Genomic DNA, 21,978 nt, shown 5'->3' on the forward strand with positions numbered 1-21,978 from the left:
GACTGGGACACTTGTGCTGGTTTGGTGGCTGATGTGCAGAGCTGCTGCAGGAAGGGAGGTTTAACAGTCCCTGCCATGAGTGAATTCTGCTGCAGAGCCTTCTGCTGTTACTGCCCTGAGTCTCTTAATTACAAATTAAGGGACAAACTTGTCTCGAGTTGATCTCATGGGGCAGTGAAAATTATCATAAACATCAGTGTTATCCGAGTGTGAAGGCCCCAAAACATCCAGCACAAATCTGATTGAGATTTTTTTCCTGTTACAACTTCAGTTGCTTTTTAGAGTCTTAGAGGAGGGAAGTTCTCGGTGTTTGGAAAGCTCTTAGCTAAGATACTGAGATATGTGGCTCTGGGAGGGTGAGAATTCCACGTGGGCAGGGTTTTATGGAGATTGCTGTTAGGAGAAGGGTCTGTGGGATGCGTTAATGTCATTTCAAACCGGGACCGAAAGGGCACAATAACCCTCCTTTGTGCCCACACAGGCAGAACAAACACCACGGAGCTGTGTTTGCTTTGGAAGGGCTGAACTGACCCTGTGGGAAGTGAACTGGTGTTCTTTACCTGCAGGTTGGGTCACTGTGTGTTTCTCCTTGTTGACCATTGAGCTACTTTAGGTTAATGCCAGAGGCTTTACTGAGCCAGCAGTTGAGTTTTGGAAATCTAACTTCGATTTAGTCTGGTTTGGGTGTTGTAATATGCACTAGGAAATGGAAGGTGTGTGTGGCAGCTTGTTTAGCTGCAATCTCGTTCCATGAGCAGCCTCAGGGTTTGGAGATCTGGTGATGCTGAGGCTCAGAACCACGTGGTGTTTAGTATTGAAATAAGGTGGGAGGGGGAGGAGAACAACCCTCCTCATGTGGCTGCTGAGAGTGCAAACTCTACTCTGCTTTCTGGGGAGGGAAGGGATTGGGAAGCCCCGTCTGAGGCTGCTGCACAGCATGAACTGGTTTTCTAGGGCTGAGGTGGAATGACCCATTGGCATTCATTGTTCAGAGCAGCCCATGGCACGGGGCCCTGCTGGTCTGAGGGCTGCTCGTGTCTCCAATTTCAGCAAGGAGGTGGGGAGGGAGGAGGAGTGGTGGTTTCTCTGTTGTTTGGGTTGGTGTTTCTGGCTTGTGCAGTTTGCAGTGGCTCTGGTGTCAGGAGAACTCGGTGTCTCCTGTATGCTGGAAAGTGAAGCCACTGTCCTGCTGCTTTGGGCTGGAGTGACCCTTCCTGACACAGAACTAGGGGGTTTTGGCACCATTATTCTGTCTTTGTAACATTTGGCCTCATGGTTTTTAGCACTCAGAGGTACTTCTTTAAATGTCTTGGAGAAAGCGGTCGTGTGAAAGTCATGTCAATAGCCCCTTGTGAAGGCTCAGTACCACCAGTCCTCTCTGAATCCATGTGAAGGTGGCTGCTGAATGGAGAGGGATGGCTGCCCCGACCCTGGTGGTGTTCAGTCCAGGCTGGATGAGCCTTGAGCAACCTGGTCTAGTGGGGAGGTGTCCCTGCCCAGGGCAGGGGTTGGGACTAAATGATCTGTGAGGTCTGTTCCACCCCCTGTGATTCTGTGAAATTGGTCTTGAGATCCCTCCTTTCCTCAATGGTTTATAATTTGCTTAATTATTGTTTTTTAATTTACACTGACTTCTTATTTCCCTTCCCCTGCCTCTAGGCCCTATGAGAAAAAGGGAAAGCTAAGGATGCTGGAGCAGAACAATGGATTTCTCTTTCTCTTTCATGCAAGGGATCATGGGAAACACAATTCAGCAACCACCTCAACTCATTGACTCGGCCAACATCCGCCAGGAGGATGCCTTTGATGGCAGCAGTGACATTGCTGAGGATGGGGGCCGGACGCCGTACGAGGCGGCGCTGCAGCAAGGCTTCCAGTACCCCACGCCCACGGCGGAGGAGCTGCCCCCCATCACCAACGGGTACCCCCTGGCCATCAGCATGTACGAACCACAAGCCAAATACCAGACGTACACTCAGTATCCCAACGGTTCGGCCAATGGCTTTGGGACGGTCAGGAACTTCAGTCCCCCGGAGTATTACCAAATGGAGAACTCGAACGCGAGGCAGCACGAGGTTCTGGAAAAGCCTTCCCCTCCCCAGCCGCCGCCTCCAGCACCACCCTCAGCTCCACAAGTGGGGATTCCAAAGAAGACTGGCTCACCAGAGATCAAACTCAAAATAACCAAAACTATCCAGAACGGCAGGGAATTGTTTGAGTCCTCCCTGTGCGGGGACCTTTTGAACGAAGTCCAAGCGAGGGAGTATGCTAAGGCGAAACATGAAGGGAGGAAAGAGAAAAGGAAAAAGAGTAGCAAGCATGACTCTTCCCGGTCAGAAGAGCGCAAGTCGCACAAAATTCCTAAATTAGAACCAGAGGAGCAAAATGTAAGTGGAGTGATGGTGATTTTGGCCATCTGCACACCCGGTGTGTTGGTGCCTGGCCTTGCTGCTGGTTGTGTGCACGCTGCGGGTCACGAGGCTTCGGCTGCCCCTCGGACTCCGGCCGAGGCTGCCAGGAGCTGTGTCTGTAGGACAGCACAGCCTTGGTTAAAAGGCTGCCTATGAGGAATAAATGTTAGGAAAGATTATATATTCTTTTCTAAATATTATTTGGTGTTGTAGCTTGTTTAGAGTTTGCTGCACTCTGACCAGTGTTGAAGATGGAGCTTTTGGCCAAAAGCACACACATTCCTCAAACTGCCTCTCAAAATAGTGCCAGATTCTTCAGTGGAGAGTCAGGTTACTTGGGGTACTCAACACTGAAGCTTTTAATTAATCTTTGAAAGTTATTCTAAGTATTGTGGTGTACAAAACCCAAGAGCTGTGTAGCATATGTAGAACCAGTAGAAATGAGTAATCTAAACCAGCAGGGAAATGAGAAGAACGAGCTGAGTCAGCAAACTGGGAAAATCCAGTATTGCTGTCTGTCACCGTTTCTGTTGGGTTTTGTACCATGTCATACAGTACATCAGATGGTGTTACTGGGATTCTGGGAAGCAAAGGCCCAAATTACCACAGATTTCTCTCATTGTTTTCTTTTCAGTTTCATAAGCCACTTCAGTACCTCTGTTTCCTTTTCTCTTGCTCATCCTGGCAGCTCTGTGGTGCTGGTTTCTGCCTCTCCCAGTGTGAGGGGATGAGTGGCAGAGAGCCTGGTGAGGGCCAGGAATGGGGAAGTTGCCCAGCACAGGCTGGGCTGGGTTGGTACAGAATGTGGCAGAGCTTTTTGTAAGGTCTGTGAAAACCCTTGGTGCCTGCTGCTGGTAGGCTTGGAAGAAGATCCTGTCCTGCAGGGATCCAGAAGAGCAGGTCACATGCTCAGTGCAGGAATGGTGGTGGTGGTGTTAATGGAAGAGGTGCTGGTTTCACATTCACACCCTCACCAGGAATAGTTACAGGTCTGTATAACTATTACACGTCCTCTCTGGGAAGTGACCGCTGCCAGACACCAGGTTCGTGGTGTATCAAGGTTTTGAGCATCTGCTGTGTTTGGTTGTCATAGTTGACTGTTGAAGCTCAGTTAGGTCTTAATAAACTTTATAATTCAAACTTGAAATGTACTATGCACTTAAAACCGGAGCCATATGTGGCTGCATTGGTGTGGGATTTTTTTGCCCTTGGAGATGCTGTTGGAAGCCCTGTGAGGTGGCTGTAGGAGCTGCTCTGTTCCACTGGCAGCTGCTGCCAGGAGGCACTTCCCAAGTGGCATCTCCCTCGTGCTTTCTGGCCTCTCCTCCAGTCTCTTCCTCCCCCACCTCAGGCTGTCAGTTTGGCTTTACCAGTTTGTCCCCCTCTTACCAGGGACTCCCATTCTACTCCTGAAGCTTCATCTGTGCCTGTCCCTCTGTTTGCCTGCTGTTACTTGCTTACCATGAGAACAGCCTTCTCTCTTTTCCAGCCTGCTGTCTTTCCCAGATGGAACTAAGACCTTGTGTCTTGAACTCTGAGTTTCTAGCCACATGTGTTGTCCAGAATTCACCAGAAATCTTGGTCTTGCTTTTGTCCTCCTTGTAGCTTACATTTCCCTTCCCAAAGGGGTTGCTGCAACAAGTGTTTCATGTTATCCACCCCAGTTTCAGACACAGCTTGCTCTGACAGGAACAGGATTTCATGCTGGTGGTTTCGGTATGAGTTGGTCAGGGCAGCCTCGAGTCCATCCTCTCAACCGTTTTGCTTTCCACTGCACAATATCACCTTTGTGTACGTTCATCATGTACAGTGTTGTCGTCTTCAGTGTTAATGGTATGAGACTTGTGACTTGGGATCATCTTAACAGGAACAAACAACTTTTGGTACAACTCTGATTGTTTTACAGTTTTACACTCAGCCTGGCTGTGGAAAGTCAGGTCATCTGCAGTTGTTCCTCTTTCTGACACTGTGATCTGGGTGGGAACCTGCTAAGTGTGGGAGGATGCTCATACTTGAGAGGCTGCTTTGAAGTGGAAATGTTGTGAAAACACTGGAGAACCTTAAGGTCTGAATGCTTGTTTTAAGAGTCAGCCACTCTGCTCAGTAGTTGTGTTCTGTGGGGAGCTGGAAGTTTGCAGTCTGAGCACTCGGCTTGGCTCTCCTGGCAGAGGGAAGGTAGTGAAGGAAAGGCAGGAGTCAGTGCTGTGCCTTCTGCTGCACGGGGTGGAGGCATTTCTGCCCAGCAAATAGGAATGTGTTGGGTCTTACATGGTCGTTATCTGCAGGCTGCTCTGAATGAGACACCTGACCTGAACTGCTCTGGGTGATCTGTGCCAGTGCAGCACACAGCAGGACTGACACAGGGTGGCCTGGGTGTGATGTGGGTTATCAGCACTGTTGGTTCCTTGCTGCTTGTGTCTGTCTCCTCCTTTCGCTGCTCTTTTGAGTCCTTTTGCTGCTGACTTCTCTGCTGCATGAAAGCAAATGTGTGGGCTCTGCCTCATTAGATAGTTCCTAGCCCACCCTTATCTCAGCCTCTGTCCCCTCACCCTCTGTCACAGCCACCCCACGGCAGTGTCAGCTTCTGGTCAGGGCTGATCCTGCTCTGAGTTGTGAACTCTGATCCTCCAAATACATTCGTCAACTCTATGCAATTTAATCTCGATTTTACAATGATCATACTGTGTATTTAACACAGTGTATGTCCTGCAGTTCTTGCAAATAACTGTGAGACTCTCCACATACTGTGGATATCCTGACATGTGCTTCTCTGGTTTTTTGAAGTTGTGTATTACTTCCGTTGAAAAGTTCTTTGGATTTGCTGTCCCTGGGTGTTTGTTTTTCCATCACTTGTTACAGGAGAACATTGTTGGATGCAGGTGTGATTGTAATGTAAATAGGGTAGGGAAAACAGGAATTTTTTGACTGTGATGTTACTGTGGTTTGGTGAATTATTTTTCTGCCTGGTTTCACTATTATCTTTTGTTGTTTTACTGTCCCCTTACCTTGTTTGTGTTTGTTTTCCTTTTTTCTCTTTGTTGTTACCCATTTCCTAGAGACCAAACGAGAGGCTCAGCACACTCTCAGAGAGACCAAGAGAAGATGCAGTGCTGGAGGAGGCCCCGGTTAGTACATACACCAGCGAACGCTTCTGGAACTTAGAGAATGTCACTGGGTTTGGACTATTTATTCCATTGATTCTTTAATTTGTCTGATAAATGAGTTGTCATTTCTTTGATACTCTCATTAATCATCACTGCATGAATGCATTTCTTGTTGTACTGAGTTTATTGCTTTATATTATCCCAAAAGCCACAATCTTAATCATACCAGAAAGCAGAAATGTTTTTGGGCCAATGGTGGTGTTTTCTCTTTTGTGTCTTGGTTTGTTAGTGACTTCATGTTGTAAGTCCCAGCTCCTTTTTGTCGTGCTTCTAAGAAATGTTTCTCTTGTGTTGGATTATCCAAACTCAGGGATACCTAAGAGAAAAACAAGTGACTGTGAATGGTGTGTGCATCTCTGAGTGCTCTGAATTGTCTTCCATGGCTTTAAGTTTCTCTTCTCTTGTGTTATCCAAACTCAGGGATACCTAAGAGAAAAACAAGTGACTGTGAATGGTGTGTGCATCTCTGAGTGCTCTGAATTGTCTTCCATGGCTTTAAGCTGAATGTTTCCTTTGCAGGTCCAGCCGCTCCTGCCGTCCCTTCCAGCCCAAGCCACCCATGACGTCAAGTTCCAGGTTGGAGACCTGGTTTGGTCCAAGGTGGGGACGTACCCGTTCAGGGATACCTAAGAGAAAAACAAGTGACTGTGAATGGTGTGTGCATCTCTGAGTGCTCTGAATTGTCTTCCATGGCTTTAAGCTGAATGTTTCCTTTGCAGGTCCAGCCGCTCCTGCCGTCCCTTCCAGCCCAAGCCACCCATGACGTCAAGTTCCAGGTTGGAGACCTGGTTTGGTCCAAGGTGGGGACGTACCCGTGGTGGCCTTGCATGGTTTCATGTGATCCACAGCTTGATGTGCATACCAAAATCAATACAAGAGGTAAGGGAGGAAGGTCTTGGCGGGAGTGTGTCAGGTGCCTGTAGCTGTTCCCTTATTGCAAAGGCTTTGTCTTTGAGCTGCCTTGGTGGGTGGATTCTGCTGTGGGTGTACTCAACAGTCCTGAGCTGTACAGGACTAGCACCTGGGAAATCCCCTTTGCAGGTGAGCCTGTGCATACAGGCCTTGTGCACAGCTGCCTCTGCTTTGCTCAGGTCAGTGTGAGAGTGTTCGGTGAGGGTAGGGCGTAGTGACCTTCCATCTTAAACTGCTCGGGATCTGGGCCCTTGTATTTCTGCCCTTCAGCCAGGCGCCTCCACCTGCAGGAATGGAGCCATGGGGAGGAGGAAGGTGTAAGCTGAACAAGCAGATCTTAATACAACTGCTGACTGGTGTTTTCCCTGTCAGGTGCCCGGGAATACCACGTCCAGTTCTTCAGCAACCAGCCGGAGCGAGCCTGGGTGCACGAGAAGCGCATTCGGGAGTACCAAGGGCACAAGCAGTATGAGCAGTTACTGGCTGAGGCTGCCAAGCAAGCCAGCAACCACTCTGAGAAGCAGAAGGTAGGGGGGGCACTGGCTGTGAGGGTCCTGTGTGTAAGGGGAATGCTCTGGGGCAGGTCTGGAACTTGGCAGTGCTTTGCCCTGAGAAGGCTGTCTGCATGTCACTGGCAGGAGTGTTTCTCACAAAGATAACCAAAATGTTTCCATACTGATATAACTTCCATGTGAAAAGGCTGAGATCTGAACCTGTTCCTCATGATGAAGTGATCCTGGGCACTGGAGATGATCTTACATCTGAATTAGCTTATTAAGTAAAATCAGGGCCTCTGTGTTCACTATTAACTTGTCTTTTGGAAAATATAGTCTTTAAAGGACTTTCTTCCAGCCCCTAATACTAGTGGATATGTTCCTTTTCTATTGTATTGGAAAGGAATTATTAGCTACAGGAATCACTTACTGTGTGGATGAATTACTTCAGTCAGTGTTTATGCTGATCAAGATACTGATGTGGAAGGAAAAGAGTGTTTATAGAAAAATAGGGAGATTTTAAAAGTAGCTAAGTTGGCATGAACTGTGCATCTTACAATGGAACTTGGATTGAATACTGCCCGTGCCTGACGCTAGAGAAGTCATTACCCAGGGCAGAGACTTCATTGTGATGGTCTTAGGATCCTGCTTGAGTGTGTGGTTGTACTCAGAGCAGGGCATTCACTGTCCTCCTGTCAAAAATACCCTGCTAGTGGAAAGCAATCCTGAACCTGCTGCCTGAGAGATGTGCAGACTCTCAGAGCTGCGTTGTGAGTGCTGTACATGGAAATATCTTCAGTGTAATCAGCTGCTTGTCTTTGTCCCCTAAGATTCGCAAGCCCAGGCCACAGCGGGAGAGAGCTCAGTGGGACATTGGCATTGCCCATGCTGAGAAGGCACTGAAGATGACCCGGGAAGAGAGGATAGAACAGTACACCTTCATTTACATAGACCAAGAGCCAGAGGAGGCTCTGGCCAAGGCCAAAAAGACTGCTGCTTCCAAGTCGGAGGCCAAGAAGAACCGGCGGCCGAAGCCAGCGCTGAGCACGCAGCCCGAACAAGCCAACATGGTGGCAGGATCGTCCCCTCCCGGCACTGAGGCACGGAGACAGGGCCAGCGCAGGCAGTCCAGCGCGGAGGAGGAGGAGGCACCGCCTGTGAAAATCGCGTGGAAAACAGCTGCAGCTAGGAAATCCCTCCCGGCTTCCATAACCATGCACAACTTGGACCTGCAAAAATGTAACATGTCTCCAGTTGTTAAAATTGAACAGGTTTTTGCCCTTCAGAATGCTGCTGGGGATGGAAAGCTCATCGATCAGTTTGTGTATTCCACCAAGGTACGTACTTGGTGCAGTGACCCTCTCTTTTCATGAATTATCCCAAGCCTGTCTTACTGGGGAGCAAGTTTTCACTCTCCACGCTCCTTTCATTGGAGAGGTTAAATCTAACAGACAGATGTGACAACAGAACATTTCAGTGTTCTGAACCCCAGTGTCAGTGCAGCTCTGGCAGTAGCTGTTTTGCTGGTGGTAGAGCAGCTCCCTACAGATGGTCACGGTTGTGCTCGTAACATTCAAAGTATTAAAGCTTACTAGCTGACTAGCTGAAATAATCCAGAAGTTAAATGTAAGACTTAAAGTCAATGTTTTTGTGGGAAACAGATGAGATGACAAACCTGTTGTTAATGTACTAAAAAGTAATAACTACATTTTGTGTAACAGACTTGTAAATTGAGTTCTGCCTCTGAGCTTCCTTCAGGTGCACAACAGCTTCCCACAGTCAGTGTAAGGAAAAGGTTTAGGACTATTTCTCTGCCTCCTTCTTCTGCCTCTCTACCTGGAGAGTGTTTATTTCATCCTAAGCCCTATAGAGAAGGTAATGTTTAGAAAAGTCACTGGAAATGTTTTTTCCTTGTGTGTAAGGGGAGATTGAGAGGGGTGGAAAGTTTTGCAGGGAAGTGACTCCACAGTAGATTTATCCTGTGCATGTGTTGGGTTGGAGAGTGTTGAGTGTTTCTGCGCTGAGATTCAGGGGCAGATCTATTACCTGGTAGCAAGAACACCTGTATAAACAGGGAAAGACAATCTTTTCCTTTTTTCTATTTAAGGGAGTTGGTAACAAAACAGAGATAAGCATCAAAGGACAAGAGAAACTTAATTCTTCATCAGCCCAGAGAAGTGAAAAAGCAGCGGTGCAAAATGTGTCCTCTCCTGAGACAACTTCTGGGTCAGCAGGTAGGGAAACTGCAGAATCCTGCTCTGAACCTGAGCCCTCAGCATGGAAAGTCAAATACCAACCCCAGCGTTTTCTCATTACATAAGAGTTATTATTAACATCTTTCTGTTTACATACCAGTGGTGAGGAGCGTGGCTGATGTCACACACAGTGAGCCCAGGTGTGCACACAGCGTGTCCGTGCGATGGGACTAGCTGCTTTGGCCTCTGAACCTTTAGTGTCTGTGACTTGCAGTCTCTGAGTCAGCACACTGGAGGGCCAGTGCAGAGCAGAGCTGTAGAAGACAACATAGTGGATGGGCACCAAATGTGAAGCACAGGAGCTGGGATCAAAGGAAGAGCCTGGGGAAGTGGCACAGTTCAGTAGGAGTGGCTGGTTCAGGATGGGGCTCCCCAGGCTTTGCTGTTGAGGTCCTGTTAAAGGACAGGGATTGTTTTATACTGCTTCAGCTAACTCTAGCAGCCAGAGAGGTAATGCTTGCATGAAGGCATCTCAGGAGTCCCATCATAAAGCACTGAGTTCTGAAGTATCAGGTCTGAGGGAGAAGAACCACAGAAGCAAATAATGGAGCTTGGGACTGAAAAAAGAAAACCTGGAATGAGCTATTTAAATCTCATAATGTTGCCAGGTGTCACTTCTGCTTTAACTGCCCATCTGTTTGGTTATTTCTCCCTTGCCAAGCATGAAATAAATGAGATCCAGAGTCAGAAACCTCAGTGGTCAGTGTCCATGAGTCCTCTGCAAACACACTCCGGGTTCTGTCTGTGCGTACTTCCTGGGTTATTTGATGTGCTCTGGTTCGTGGACTGTGTTTGGGACTGCAGAATACAGGCTGAGTGCTCTGGATTTTCTGGTGTGAGTAGGGTTTCCCCTGCAGTTGTTGACAGTGGTGGTTCTTTCCAGCTGTAGTTGCTGTGGCTACTCGAATTGCCTTGCAGCAAGAGAGGCCATTGCTGTTCCGCTGCTCTCACCTAGGAGCTAAAGGCTTCCCTTCCCCATGGCCCCTCGGGCATGGGAGATGAGAATCCTGAGCCTCTCTTTTTTCATTTTCTTAGGGGTTTTGGATACATAACACTCCACCCACTAACACCCTGTAAGCTTCCCTGGGTGCACACTCCAAACAGTCACTCCCAAAGCCATTCCAAAGTCCAGCCGGTTATTGGGCCCCTCTCATGGAACATAACTGCCAACTCTTTTTTTCCCCATGTAAGGTCATCAGAACTTCAGAATCCCTTTATGGTAAAGAATTTCCCAGGCTGATCCGGGGAGTCCTTATTGATATCCTGCTGTTAGATACACAGAATTCCGTAATGCTTGGGAGACAATTCTGTCACCTGAAATCTGCCAAGAAAGCAGCCCTGACAGTCCCTAGTGCCTCTGGTCTGCACAGGCACCAGACAGGTGTAACCTGTAGATAGGCAGAGTGCTGCTCTGAAATCCATCCTGAAACCAGATCAGAATATGCCTGAAGATGGAATAGGAGCATTGATGGCTGGATCCTTGGGGAGCAGGAAGAGGAAAAAGTGCCTGTCGTGTTGACCAATGTTGCTGTCAGCCAACATTAGATGTGCTGGGGCTGGAATTCTCCGATCCAGGGTTTGATCTTAGTTCCCTTGCTGCAGTGGGGCAGCACAGGGAGAAACCCATTCTTGGTTACATGAGCTGTTTGGTCACACCTGCTCAAATTTGCCTGAAGATTACCAGGAGATTTTGGGCAAGGTGACAGAAGATGTTCCCTTGCCAGGGTGTGGAGAGCCCCTGCAGCTGTGGGAGTCCCTCGAGGGATGGGGCTCATTGGAACCAGAAGTTACATGTGGGACAACATGAAGGATATTGACCTGAGTCGTTAACTTCTAAATTAATGTGCTGTGACAGTTTTTTCCCTTGAAGACAAGACAAGTTTTCTCCCTCAGAATACAATTACTATAGCAGGATAACTTTTCCAACTGGATACTCCGAGCCATGCAGCTCATCCCATGGATCAAGAGGAATTTTTTTCTCTGGAGTCCTTTTGCAAGGCTTCCTTTCAGTCTGATTCAAGCCTGCCTGTCTCTCTAGGTACTACATCTCCTAACAGGACCAGGCAGGTTTTCAGCTCCCGACAGTGTGTCTGCCTGGCACAGTCTCTGCTCCCAAGAATTTACAGTGTTGCTCAGAAGAATACAAAGTATTTCACAGTTGTGTCTTCTTTAGGTGAAACCCCCCAGATGGAAACCCAGGAATAATGGTTCACAGCAGCTCTTTGTCAGTCCTCAAGTGCCAATGTTATGTCAGCTCCGAGTGTGTGCTTGTTCTAAGAGCTGCCCATGGTGGTGTGTCGTGTTCGTGGTTCTCCATGTGCCTTTTGGGTGGTGCTGGAGCACGGAAAGGTCTTCTGATTTTGCCAGCCTTAGTTGCCAAAACCCAACAGCTCCTGCTTCATCTGTTGAAACGCCACAAAACCCCTCATTAATCTGAGTTTGTTCTCCATGGCCCTGTTTTCAAACCCTTGTTTTTCCAATTCATTACTGACGGTAACATGTCGTGGTCGCTGCTTCTGTGTGTGCTGTGAGGTTTTCTTCACCTCCAGGTGAGCATTGGGGCTTGGTGTGGATGGCAGGTGTTACAGCGGGGTCTGGCTGTGGTGTTTGTGTGAGCAGAGTCGGTGTTTGGGGGGAACTTGAAGCTGTGCATTGTGTCTGAAATTCGTAGCTTGTTTCCCCTCAAGGAGCTGGTTGTGGCTACCTTCCCAAAACACCAAAGATGGACTGTTTGGTTCCAAATTAACCAAGTGAAGACTGTGCCTGAGAGGTGTGTTATGGAAGGCTGTTTGCCCTAGGCTGGATTCCAGCTTTTTGTGCCGCTCTGTTACTGGTGTCTGTTTTCTGAAGCTGATCTGTCACTGGAATCAGGACGTGTGTCTGCAGCCACAGCACCAGCTGGCAAATAGCTTGGAACTGAATGGAAAAATAAAACATTCAAAAGAGGACAAAGTCTTGGTTTCGTTCCTTTACCTGTGGGTTTGGCATTGCACACTTGCTGTACCTCAGAAATATGAGGAATTGTATAATGGAAACCTTTTTCCTTCTTCAGGTTCTGTAGAAAAGAAGCAACAGAGAAGATCGATTCGAACCCGCTCTGAGTCTGAGAAATCCACCGAAGTTGTGCCAAAGAAGAAGATCAAAAAGGAGCAGGTTGGCTTCCTCCATGTAGAGAGTTAAAATATATTGTATTCATAAATGTTGTGGCTTATATTGGTGCCTTTTTATTTTTCTCCATTTTTCCCCATCGGGTTTCGGTTTGGACTATCCTCCATGAAATCCCCCTGTCAATGCCATTGCTGTGACTCTGCTACTGGCATCTTCTCAGTATCAGTCAGGCTATGGAAGTGGGAACGCAATGATGGATGACTCCTAACGAACCTGCCATGTTTCCTTTGAGATTTCTGTTCTGAGCAAAATGGGTTTGTTTCAGTGATTTCTCTTGGATGGAATTGCCACCAGGGTCCTTCCTTTTGGCTCTTGATTTAGCTGCTGGTTTGTATTGAGGTTTTGTTTTTCAAATGAAGTTAGAATGATTAATCTGACCACTTCTGAAAATGGACTTTAAGAATGATTTCACTTACAGATGAATAGTCAGACTTTAATGTTGGCAGACATCAGCAAAACATTCTGGGATATACCTTCATTTCCTGAAGTAGCTCTAACATGTACAGGGCATTCCTTTAATCTGGATGTCAGACAGACAAATGTTGTTGCTTTAAAAGAAATTATAAAAACATTCTGCATGGAAACGAGTAGGAAAGTGCAGTGGATGGACAGAAATATTAAAACCTGAATACACTTCTAACAAGTTTGTCAAAGTTGTTGGTTCTTTTCCTTACATGGTCGATTTTCCCTCTTCGAGGGCCTCTCCGTCTGAACCCCGAGAACTTTATATAAATGTTTCATAGCTTAGCTTCTCCCAGTGAGAATTTTTAAAGAGAGACAGTCAGGATGAAGAATTATATGGGAAGGGGAAAAAATGTTTTTATCTCTTTTATTTATTCTTTGCCTTTTGCGCTTTGTTTTGCACTTCTTTCACTTCAGAGACTGAAAGTGAACCCAGTTGCTTTTTTTTTTTCCCCCGTGTTTTTCCTTTGATGCCAGAGCATTTCTGCTCCAGCTCCAGACAGTTTCTTGCTGAAACTTTAAAGCCATTAAACGTTGGGCATAAGACACCTGACGTGATCCCTGAAGCTCCTTGGCATGAGGTGCTGCAGCCTCCCTGTTCCAGAGGAGTTGTTTTGTGTTTGTAAATGTTTCTTAATTTGGCAAAGGTATAAGAACCAACAAGATGAACTTCATGGATCCCAGGTAGCTTCGTGTACTTCTCTTACCTGGCTAACTCAGTCTGTGGACGCTAACTGAAGTGCTTTTCTCAGGAGAAGTATCTGCCTAAAGTGACACCCAGGGGCACTGTAATGCGCAAAGCCTTGAATGTATTAAGTTTTATTTAAAAAAAGAAATCATTTTACTAACTTCTTACAATTATGCAACAATATTTGTTACCCAAAGTCAAGTTTTCTTGCAACTGATTCCCCAATTAGTCTGCAACAACTTGGTATAAAATTATAACTGGAACGAATACAATTAAATGGGAAAAACAAAATGTTGATGCTACTGTTACAGTGACTAGTGGAGAAATAAAAGTGATTGTTTAGATTTTATATTTGTATTACAAAATGTATCCTATACAAATCCTTCTATTGTATGTTTTTACCTATTGTACAACAAAATAAAATATTTTTTAAAAAAATTATAGAACAATCCTTAAATATTTACTAAATGTGTTTCTCCATGCATATGTAACCCCATTGTAAAGGCATAACTTGTAATTCTTAACCTTAAAACAGGATTTTAGGCAACAGCTTTCTTCTATAACTGTTATCCAGTCCCTAAATTCCCACATCTTCCATGTCCCTTGGCAGAACAGTTCCTAAACTTCTCCCTAGGGTCGAGGACTGGAAGTGCTTTTGCAAGACTGTAAAGTTGTACATTTGTGTGCCGAAGTGTTTGTGCCCTCGAGCCCAGCTGTGTAGAGCCCTGCACCGCGGTGCCCGCCGGGCCCGTGCAGCGCTCTAGACAGGGAGAAAGGGCTCCAGGAGCTCCAGGAGTGCTGCTGGGAGCACCCTCATGGCCCTGCATCGTGTCACACCTGTCCAGGGAAACGTGTGCTCGCGCAGGTGTGGGGTTTTATGAGGCACCAGGGTTGGCTGCCCAAAGGCCCCCTGCCGCTGCCTGCTGGACACGGATACAGCGCTCCTGTCACCTTCATGCCCAAAGGGAGAGTGAAAGGACCTGGCTGGTGACCTGTGGCTGCTGTGGCTCCGGGCACCAGCGTAGGCAGGAGCGAATCCGGCGGGAAGCGGAGGCTCGCGCAGAGGAGGGGATGGCAGCCCCCACCCCGATTCTAACCCCTTAAACTGACCTGTTTGCTTTTTGGTACTAGGGAGAAACATTCCTCTGGTTTTAACTCTGGGTTTTCCTATTCAAACAGGTTGAAACGGTCCCACTGGCAGCAGTGAAGACAGGATTGCAGAAAGGTGAGTTACAGAGGAAAATAAACTTGACTACACTTCACAGTTCATCACACCTGGGCAGTGGCTTTGTGCTGTGGAAACTGCAGTGTTAATTCTCTCAGTGTGAGGTATTGAGCTCAGCTGCTCTGCTGAGAAGGTGCTGTTTGGTCCTGTTAGTTGTGCAGTGCTGGTGGAGGGATGGTGTTGGTCTATGGGCTGTAAGCACCCAAGTCCTGGTCATTCCTTAAAAGTATTTGCTTAACCATATGTTAAAGATGGATGATGAAGAGGAAATTTCCAAAGGGTTTATCCTCCCTTAGAGACAACTTAGTAGCTTCCTCCTCTGTGTCAGCATGTTCAGAATTTTGTCAAGAGCTCTACCTAAGGTGGTTTTCAGTTAATGAGCTTTTCAGGGAGAACTAAACTAGCCACAAAATTGCAAGCTGAAAATGAAGGCAAATAATGTAATTCATGCTAACTCATATTTCTTTTTCCTTGATTATTAAAACTAATTTGAGTGTGTTGTGTTAAGGTGCCAGTGAGATTTCAGACTCCTGTAAGCCCTTGAAGAAGAGGAGTCGTGCCTCCACAGACATGGAGCTGACCAGCTCGGCCTACAGGGACACGTCTGACTCAGATTCACGAGGACTCAATGATTTGCAGGTAAAGGTGTGTTGGTTTTCTCACTGGTTGAGCTGTCAGTGTATAACAGGCTTTTCAATTGATTATTGCTAAAGCTGTGAACACCATTTTCTTCATGTCTTTTGTTGTATGAAAACATAAAGCCTGGTCTTTTTACTTCCAATCCTCTCCGTTGGATATATACAAAAATACCATCTTCATTTACAAATTTTCCTACTTCTTTGTCTGGCAAGGCATTAATTTGGGTCATGGTTTGCTCTGTGGAAGGTTTGAGATTCTTTAGGATTTTTGGGGATGCTGCTGTACCTGGTGTAAATCAGAGAGGGATCTGGAAAAGTGAAAGAGCTCTTCATGATGTTTGGCTTGTACAGGTGAGATAGATCAAGAAGGCAGTGCTTGTTGTGTCATTCCAGTGAAGTTCAGCACCTTTACAGGACCTTTGTGTCTCTTGGCATGTTGAATGGTCTTTTGATCAAGTAACAGAAAAATTTTCCCCACGTGGTTGTCCTTTGGAAGTGTCTGGTTTGAGTGGTGTGGCTGTTTGCTCTCTGTAGGGCAGTTTTGGGAAGCGCTCGGACAGCCCATCGGCCACTGCTGATGCTGATGCCTCGGACGTGCAGTCGGTGGACTCCAGCTTATCCAGGAGAGGAACTGGAACAAGTAAAAAAGACACTGTTTGTCAGGTAACAAACTGGTGGCCCTGGGAAGCGACGGGCACTCACTATTTATCCCCCATTTCTGTCAGTTTTCGGTGGCCCTGGGAAGTGACGGGCACTCCCTATTTATCCCCCATTTCTGTCAGTTTTCATATTATACTGCTCTGTTTTAACCATGTCTCAGAGTTGGACCTCTCCGGTCAGATATCCAGGCTTTTAGGGGTTTTATGCTCTGGGAATGACTCATATGAAATGTTACGAAATTCCTACGCCCTGCTGCGTGCCAGAAAGCTCAGAAGGTGAAAGGTGGTGTCTAATCCAGACCTGCCAGCATCACTAGAAAAAGCAAGTGCTGTTTTCTGCTTCATTTGAAGGTTCCAGATGGGTTTTCAGGACAGAGCAGAGTGAGAATTTTCCAGTATTTTGAAGACAAAATTCTGGTATCTTCTGGCCAGTTTCCTGGTTAATAGTAAGGACCTGAAGAGCAATTGTAGCTTGTTCCCTGAGCAATGGAGAGTGCAGGTGGATCCTGTAGTGTCTCTCCTGTCTCTCTCTGGATTTGTGCTGTTACCAGAGCAGGGGGCATGCAGTGCTGGAATAGTCCTCATATCAGACACTTACCAGCTCCAGTTTTCCTGCCTTATCCTAGCTCTGAAGTTGTTGCAGCCAGTTGCTGTTGTTCACACCCGGCAGTCATTGGTATTTCGGGGTGTCACGTACCCTGTTCCCTGCTGAGCTCTCTGCCTGTTGCAGATCTGTGAGAGCTCTGGAGAGTCGCTGGTGGCCTGCGAGGGCGAGTGCTGCAGCGTGTTCCACCTGGAGTGTCTGGGCCTGAAGGCTGTGCCCGAGGAGAAGTTCATCTGCACCGAGTGTAAGAACGGTGAGTTATGTTGCTGTGCCTGGAAAATGAGAGGGATTTCCCTCTTTGCTGAAGATCTGCGTTCCAGTCAGTGCCTTCCCAGGGCTTGGGAGTGGGTTTGGGTTATGCTGTTACTTTTTTTAACCTCTGAGGCCAAAGTCTCATTTTCCACTTAGCATTTACTTACCTGGTAAGAAAAAAAGTAACAAACAGCTTAGGGTTTTACTTGGCATAGGGCAGTTGTGTGTTCCCAGCAGCTCTGTGGTTACTGTGCGTAGCAGTAACCAAGCCGTGGGAAGGGAAGGGGCCATGTTGCTCACACCAATGTGACTATTGCCTCAGAGTTTTGTGTAACAGTATCTCTATCTCAGAGTTGGCGGTTACAGTTGTAACTCTCTCATTCCTCCTTTTCCAAGGAGAACACACGTGCTTTTCCTGCAAGCTGCCTGGCAAAGACGTGAAGCGCTGTTCTGTCAGCACCTGTGGGAAGTTCTACCACGAGGCCTGTGTGCGCAAGTTTTCCACGGCCCTGTTCGAGTCCAGGGGGTTCCGGTGCCCACAGCACTGCTGCACCGCCTGCTCCGTGGACAAGGACATGCATAAAGCCAGCAAAGGTGAGGACACCTGCTCTGAGCAGCACGAGGAGATTCCATCGATTCCACCCTCTGTAACACAGCAAGGAACGAGGGTTTCCTCCTTCATGAGGTCATTAGCTGAAATCTCTCTGGGTGGGGAAGCAGGTGGCAGCCTGAGCCTGCTGTGCAGTGTACCTGTATCCACATACCTGGTCAGCTGTTGCTGGGTTTAGTGGAAGCCAAGAGTTCAGAGTGTGAGGCCATGGAATGCTGGCATTTAAAGACAACTGGTAGTGGCCTTCAGGATAATTATTTTTCAAGGAAAAAAGAAACCTTTTAGAAATGAATCAATGTATTTAGACCAAAAAAATGGACTCTAGAATGATGAAAACCATGTAGGTTCTCTTAACACTTTTAAAGTGAAAATTAAGAGTTAACATTCGTGAAAGTTTTTGGTTTTTTTTTAAAGAGATATAACTGTTTGTTTTTAACCCAGTACTGCGAGTGGACTAGACCCAGCCCTGCCTCTCTCTGTGGGGAGTTCTGTCCTGTCCTGACCTGGTCATTGGTGGGACTCGATGATCTCGGAGGTCTTTTCCAACCTAGATGGTTCTGTGAGCCAGGGTGACCCGGAGCCTCTCCCTGTGTTTCTGTTGAACAGGTCGCATGGCGAGATGTTTGCGATGCCCCGTGGCCTATCACTCAGGAGATGGCTGCATCGCTGCAGGAAGCTTGTTTGTGTCATCCCACATCCTCATCTGTAGTAACCATTCCAAAAGGACTCACTCCTCATCAGCTGTAAATGTAGGCTTTTGTTTCGTTTGTGCAAGAGGTGAGACACTTGGTTTTTCCCTGTTTTATAGTTCTGTGGTCACTTGTGCAGTTTAGTGATGAAGTATTTCGTAAAGAACAACTCCCATAGGGCTCCCTGGGGTTAAGTGCTGCCTGGGACTTTTTGTTTTGTTTTGCTTTTGTCAGCAGTTCTCATGAGATTTCTCTTGCTGTGTGGGTCCATAAGAGTTGATGCTCAAAAGCAGCGATAGCTCTCAGGCTGAGTCTCTTTGCCAGTAGGGAAAAGTGGATCCCAATCCCCCAATACTGGGAATGTCTAATGGTTATTATTCACTGGATTAAACAGAAGGAGATTTCTCTCACCACTCCCATACTAAAAACTGTTTCAATTTTTAAGGCTAAAAGGTAGGGTTTACTCATGAACTAGAAAAATTCATTTTGATTTATAACTGCCATCACATTTGAGAACTTTGATAGAAAACCTTTAGCAGGTTTCAGGCTGGACTTTTCCATATGCCAAAGTTCTGGATTTTGTTTTTTTTCTTTTTCTTTTTTTCCTTTTTGTTCCCACTTGTTACTTTTATGGCTCATCACTCACTAGTCTTCTGCCAGAGAGCAGCGTAAAAGGTGTCAGTGCAGCAATTGCTTGGGTTTCAGAGTGCAGAAGTATCATTATTCCCAGGTGTTGGAATAATAGCAGTGTATACCTTATATAGCACTGAGCAGTTTGTACTGGATGTGTTCTCTTCATCAGCTTGAAAAGTCACTGATAAGGAAGCAAAAGGGAGTTGGATCCTGAAGCTACTTGTTTTCACTTGTGTTCGTTCAGGTGGAGGTTTAATCTGCAGTAGTTTGTTATAGATACAAATGAAAGTGAATCTCTTTGGGAACTTTTCCCCTAAGTTTTGGTACTTGCTCCATGGCACAAAGGTGTGAGACAGGGACCTCATGCTTCTCTTGGGCAGAACCTGTTTAGAAGCTCCATGGAAAGGGATCCCTGCTGCTTGGCATCCAGCTTGTAGATGCAACATGGAAATTGGGATTTAGGAGTAGAATTCCCCAAGTGAATGACAGTACAGGAGTCCTGCATTTGCTGAAGATGCAGACCTACTTGTTTCTGAAAAACAGTGAAGTGCAGAAGAAAATTTTCACTTTTTTTTTCCCATTTGATATTATTTTAACAATTCTGTTTATACCTGAATTTGCTCCATAAGAGATGAAACCACACAAGTCTGTTTTCTCCTGGCAATGGGTACAACCTCTGAGCCCTGGCAGATGGAATTCCTTGTCCTGTGTATTCCCCAAGTCTTAGTTATGAGAACTTGAATGGTTGCAAATCGCTGGCACTGCCTTAATCCTCTGTGTCTTACAGCAGCTCTGTAACTGTTCTGGGACACTCTTGTGGGGTTTGTTTCCACTAGGCCTAGCTGGAATCGGGAGCCAGAGTGCTGAGGACAGCACCTGGGGCAGGAGCACTGAGCACCTGCCCAGAAAGAAATGGGGAACTAAAGGCTTTAGAAATACTTGGGCATCTCTGTGAGAATGGTGATTTGATTAGTGTGAGTTGGTGTCAGAAGCAAAGACTTTGTGTTTTAGTGCAGTTACTGAAGTGAGGAATGGAGATGTGAGACCATCTATAGAATATTCAAACTTGCTTGTGGTGAGGTCCTTGAAATACAATTTATTTTTAGACTTTTTATTCACCTTCCTGCAGTACTCTCCGTGAAGCACATTTTCTGTTCACCTGATTGCACAGGCAACTCCCCTTGCTTTAGGAATCCTCCCGAGGATGTGTGTCCAGGTGGGCTGGCACCATTCTCCTTATAACAGCGTTTCAGGCACCCTGTTCTGAGAGCTTCTGTGTGTCTGCCAGGGAAAGAACTGGGGGCTCTCTTGGTACTCATCTTTCCTTCTTCTTTAGCGCTCAGTTGCTCTGCTCTTCCCATGAGTTACTGGCCAAATGCTTCTGCTCCATCGCTCTCTCCATCTCACCTGGGCTGCCTGACTCTTTGGAGCAGTAAGGCAAAACTCTTCTTGGTGAAGGACAGAGAAGTGTAAAGACCTGGTTGGAATGGAGTCATGTAGGGAACAGTGTGCTGGACTGGGAGCACAGGGTGAGGGAGCCTCACCCCCATGGCCCAGGGCAGAACTCCATCTGTACCCTCCCCCTTGGTGCCTTACAGAACACAAACCCTCTTGTTGTTTTCTAACACAACTGTGGAGGCAAAACACTTTCCATTGCCAAGACCTCAAGGACAGATTTGTAGTGAGTGGGATGGTGAGTTCCCATGCCTAGTGCCTGTGTTCCCAGCTCACAGCAGGACTCTGCTGTGGGGATCATCACCCCCAGCTCTGCAGAGGAGCTTCCCTTTGCTGTGTAGAGAGAGGGAGGATCCCACAGATTTCACCTTCGTCATTATTCTTGTGCTTTTCTATAAATGCACAAATGAAGGGCAAAAGCACAAATGAAATACCACTTAGAAGCAGCTTATTCATCACCAGGTTTTCTAGTTGAGTTTGAGTCATTCCAGCACAACCTCTTGGTTGGTGAAGAAACTTTCTGTCAGGCTTTTCTTTTTCTTCATTTTGCCTTTTTTTCATCCCACATACGCATTAGAGGTGTTCATTGGGTTTATTTGGTTTTTCCTTTATGGAATCATGGGTAGTTTCATTGCAACTCATCTCTTTCTGTTTGTTTCGTATAGGGCTGGTAGTGCAGGACCATTCAGACCCCCTGTTCAGTTCCTATGCCTATAAGTCCCACTACCTACTGAATGAGTCAAATCGTGCTGAGTTGATGAAATTACCTATGATTCCTCCTCCTTCGTCAGCTTCCAAAAAGAAATGTGAGAAAGGTAACCAAAATAGTTTCTTTCTCTTTAATTTACTTTTGCTTTTTCTATTTTTTTCCTCTCTAAATCAACCAAGAAATGTCTGCTTGTCCCCACACTGACTGCTGTCAGTGGCCTTCACTCATGGTTATTGTGAGCCTGTGTTCATGTTGTTGGCAATTTTCTTTTTTTATTTTATTACAAAAGGGCTTAAAATAATTGCTGTCACTAAATTCTCTTTGGAGGAGGTTCAGTCACTTTGTGTCTGGCCTGGGCTGTTCCAGCTTCAGGGAGCTGTTTGCACAGCAATGTGGAGAGCAGGCAGATGGATATTGTGGCAGTTTGGTATTTACCTGGGTGATGTAAAACTACTTCTAAAATTGATCTGACTTAGGACAGTGGATGAGAAGCTCCCCATGAGCTGCAGTGTGCACTACCAGCCCAGAAAGCCAATGGAATCCTGGGCTGCATTCAAAGGAGTGTGGCCACGAGGGCTAAAGAGGTGATTCTGCCCCTCTGATCTGCTCTGTGAGACCCACCTGGAATCCTGCACACAGTTCTGGTGTCCTCAACATAAGGAGGCCATGGAACTGTTGGAGCAAGTCCAGAGGAGGTCACCAAGTTGCTAAGAGGACTGGAGCATCTCCCTGTGAGGACAGGCTGAGGGAGTTGGGGGCTGTTCAGCCTGGAGAAGAGAAGGTTGTGTGGAGACCTCAGAGCAACTGTTCACTATCTGAAAGGCCTACAAGGAGCCAGAGAGGGACTGTGTGTTAGGAACTGCAGTGACAGGACAAGGAGCAATGGATTCAGACTGAAGGAGGGAAAGTCTAGGTCGGATGTGAGAAAAAAGTTTTTCCCTGTGAGGGTG

General features: G+C 46.7%; 1 protein-coding gene across 3 annotated transcripts in view; it reads left to right on the plus strand.

The window, feature by feature from the left end:
• Positions 1-1,659: 1,659 nt before the first annotated feature.
• WHSC1L1 (Wolf-Hirschhorn syndrome candidate 1-like 1) overlaps positions 1,660-21,978 on the plus strand; it is a 27,099-nt gene continuing 6,780 nt past the window's right edge. For 2 of the 3 annotated variants that reach the window (XM_009078200.1, XM_009078201.1), the window contains exons 1-14: positions 1,660-2,387; positions 5,468-5,536; positions 6,295-6,454; positions 6,860-7,014; positions 7,812-8,318; positions 9,089-9,215; positions 12,289-12,389; positions 14,734-14,779; positions 15,288-15,418; positions 15,952-16,080; positions 16,807-16,933; positions 17,329-17,526; positions 18,149-18,319; positions 20,985-21,134. In XM_009078200.1, coding sequence (XP_009076448.1) covers positions 1,704-2,387; positions 5,468-5,536; positions 6,295-6,454; positions 6,860-7,014; positions 7,812-8,318; positions 9,089-9,215; positions 12,289-12,389; positions 14,734-14,779; positions 15,288-15,418; positions 15,952-16,080; positions 16,807-16,933; positions 17,329-17,526; positions 18,149-18,319; positions 20,985-21,134 — 2,755 coding nt within the window. In that variant the 5' untranslated portion in view covers positions 1,660-1,703. The remainder of the gene's footprint in view (positions 2,388-5,467; positions 5,537-6,294; positions 6,455-6,859; positions 7,015-7,811; positions 8,319-9,088; positions 9,216-12,288; positions 12,390-14,733; positions 14,780-15,287; positions 15,419-15,951; positions 16,081-16,806; positions 16,934-17,328; positions 17,527-18,148; positions 18,320-20,984; positions 21,135-21,978) is intronic. The other variant, XM_009078202.1, reaches the window with a different exon arrangement.

This window comes from Acanthisitta chloris, unplaced genomic scaffold (genome assembly GCF_000695815.1).
Source record: "Acanthisitta chloris isolate BGI_N310 unplaced genomic scaffold, ASM69581v1 scaffold43427, whole genome shotgun sequence".
NCBI classification, from domain to species: domain Eukaryota; kingdom Metazoa; phylum Chordata; class Aves; order Passeriformes; family Acanthisittidae; genus Acanthisitta; species Acanthisitta chloris.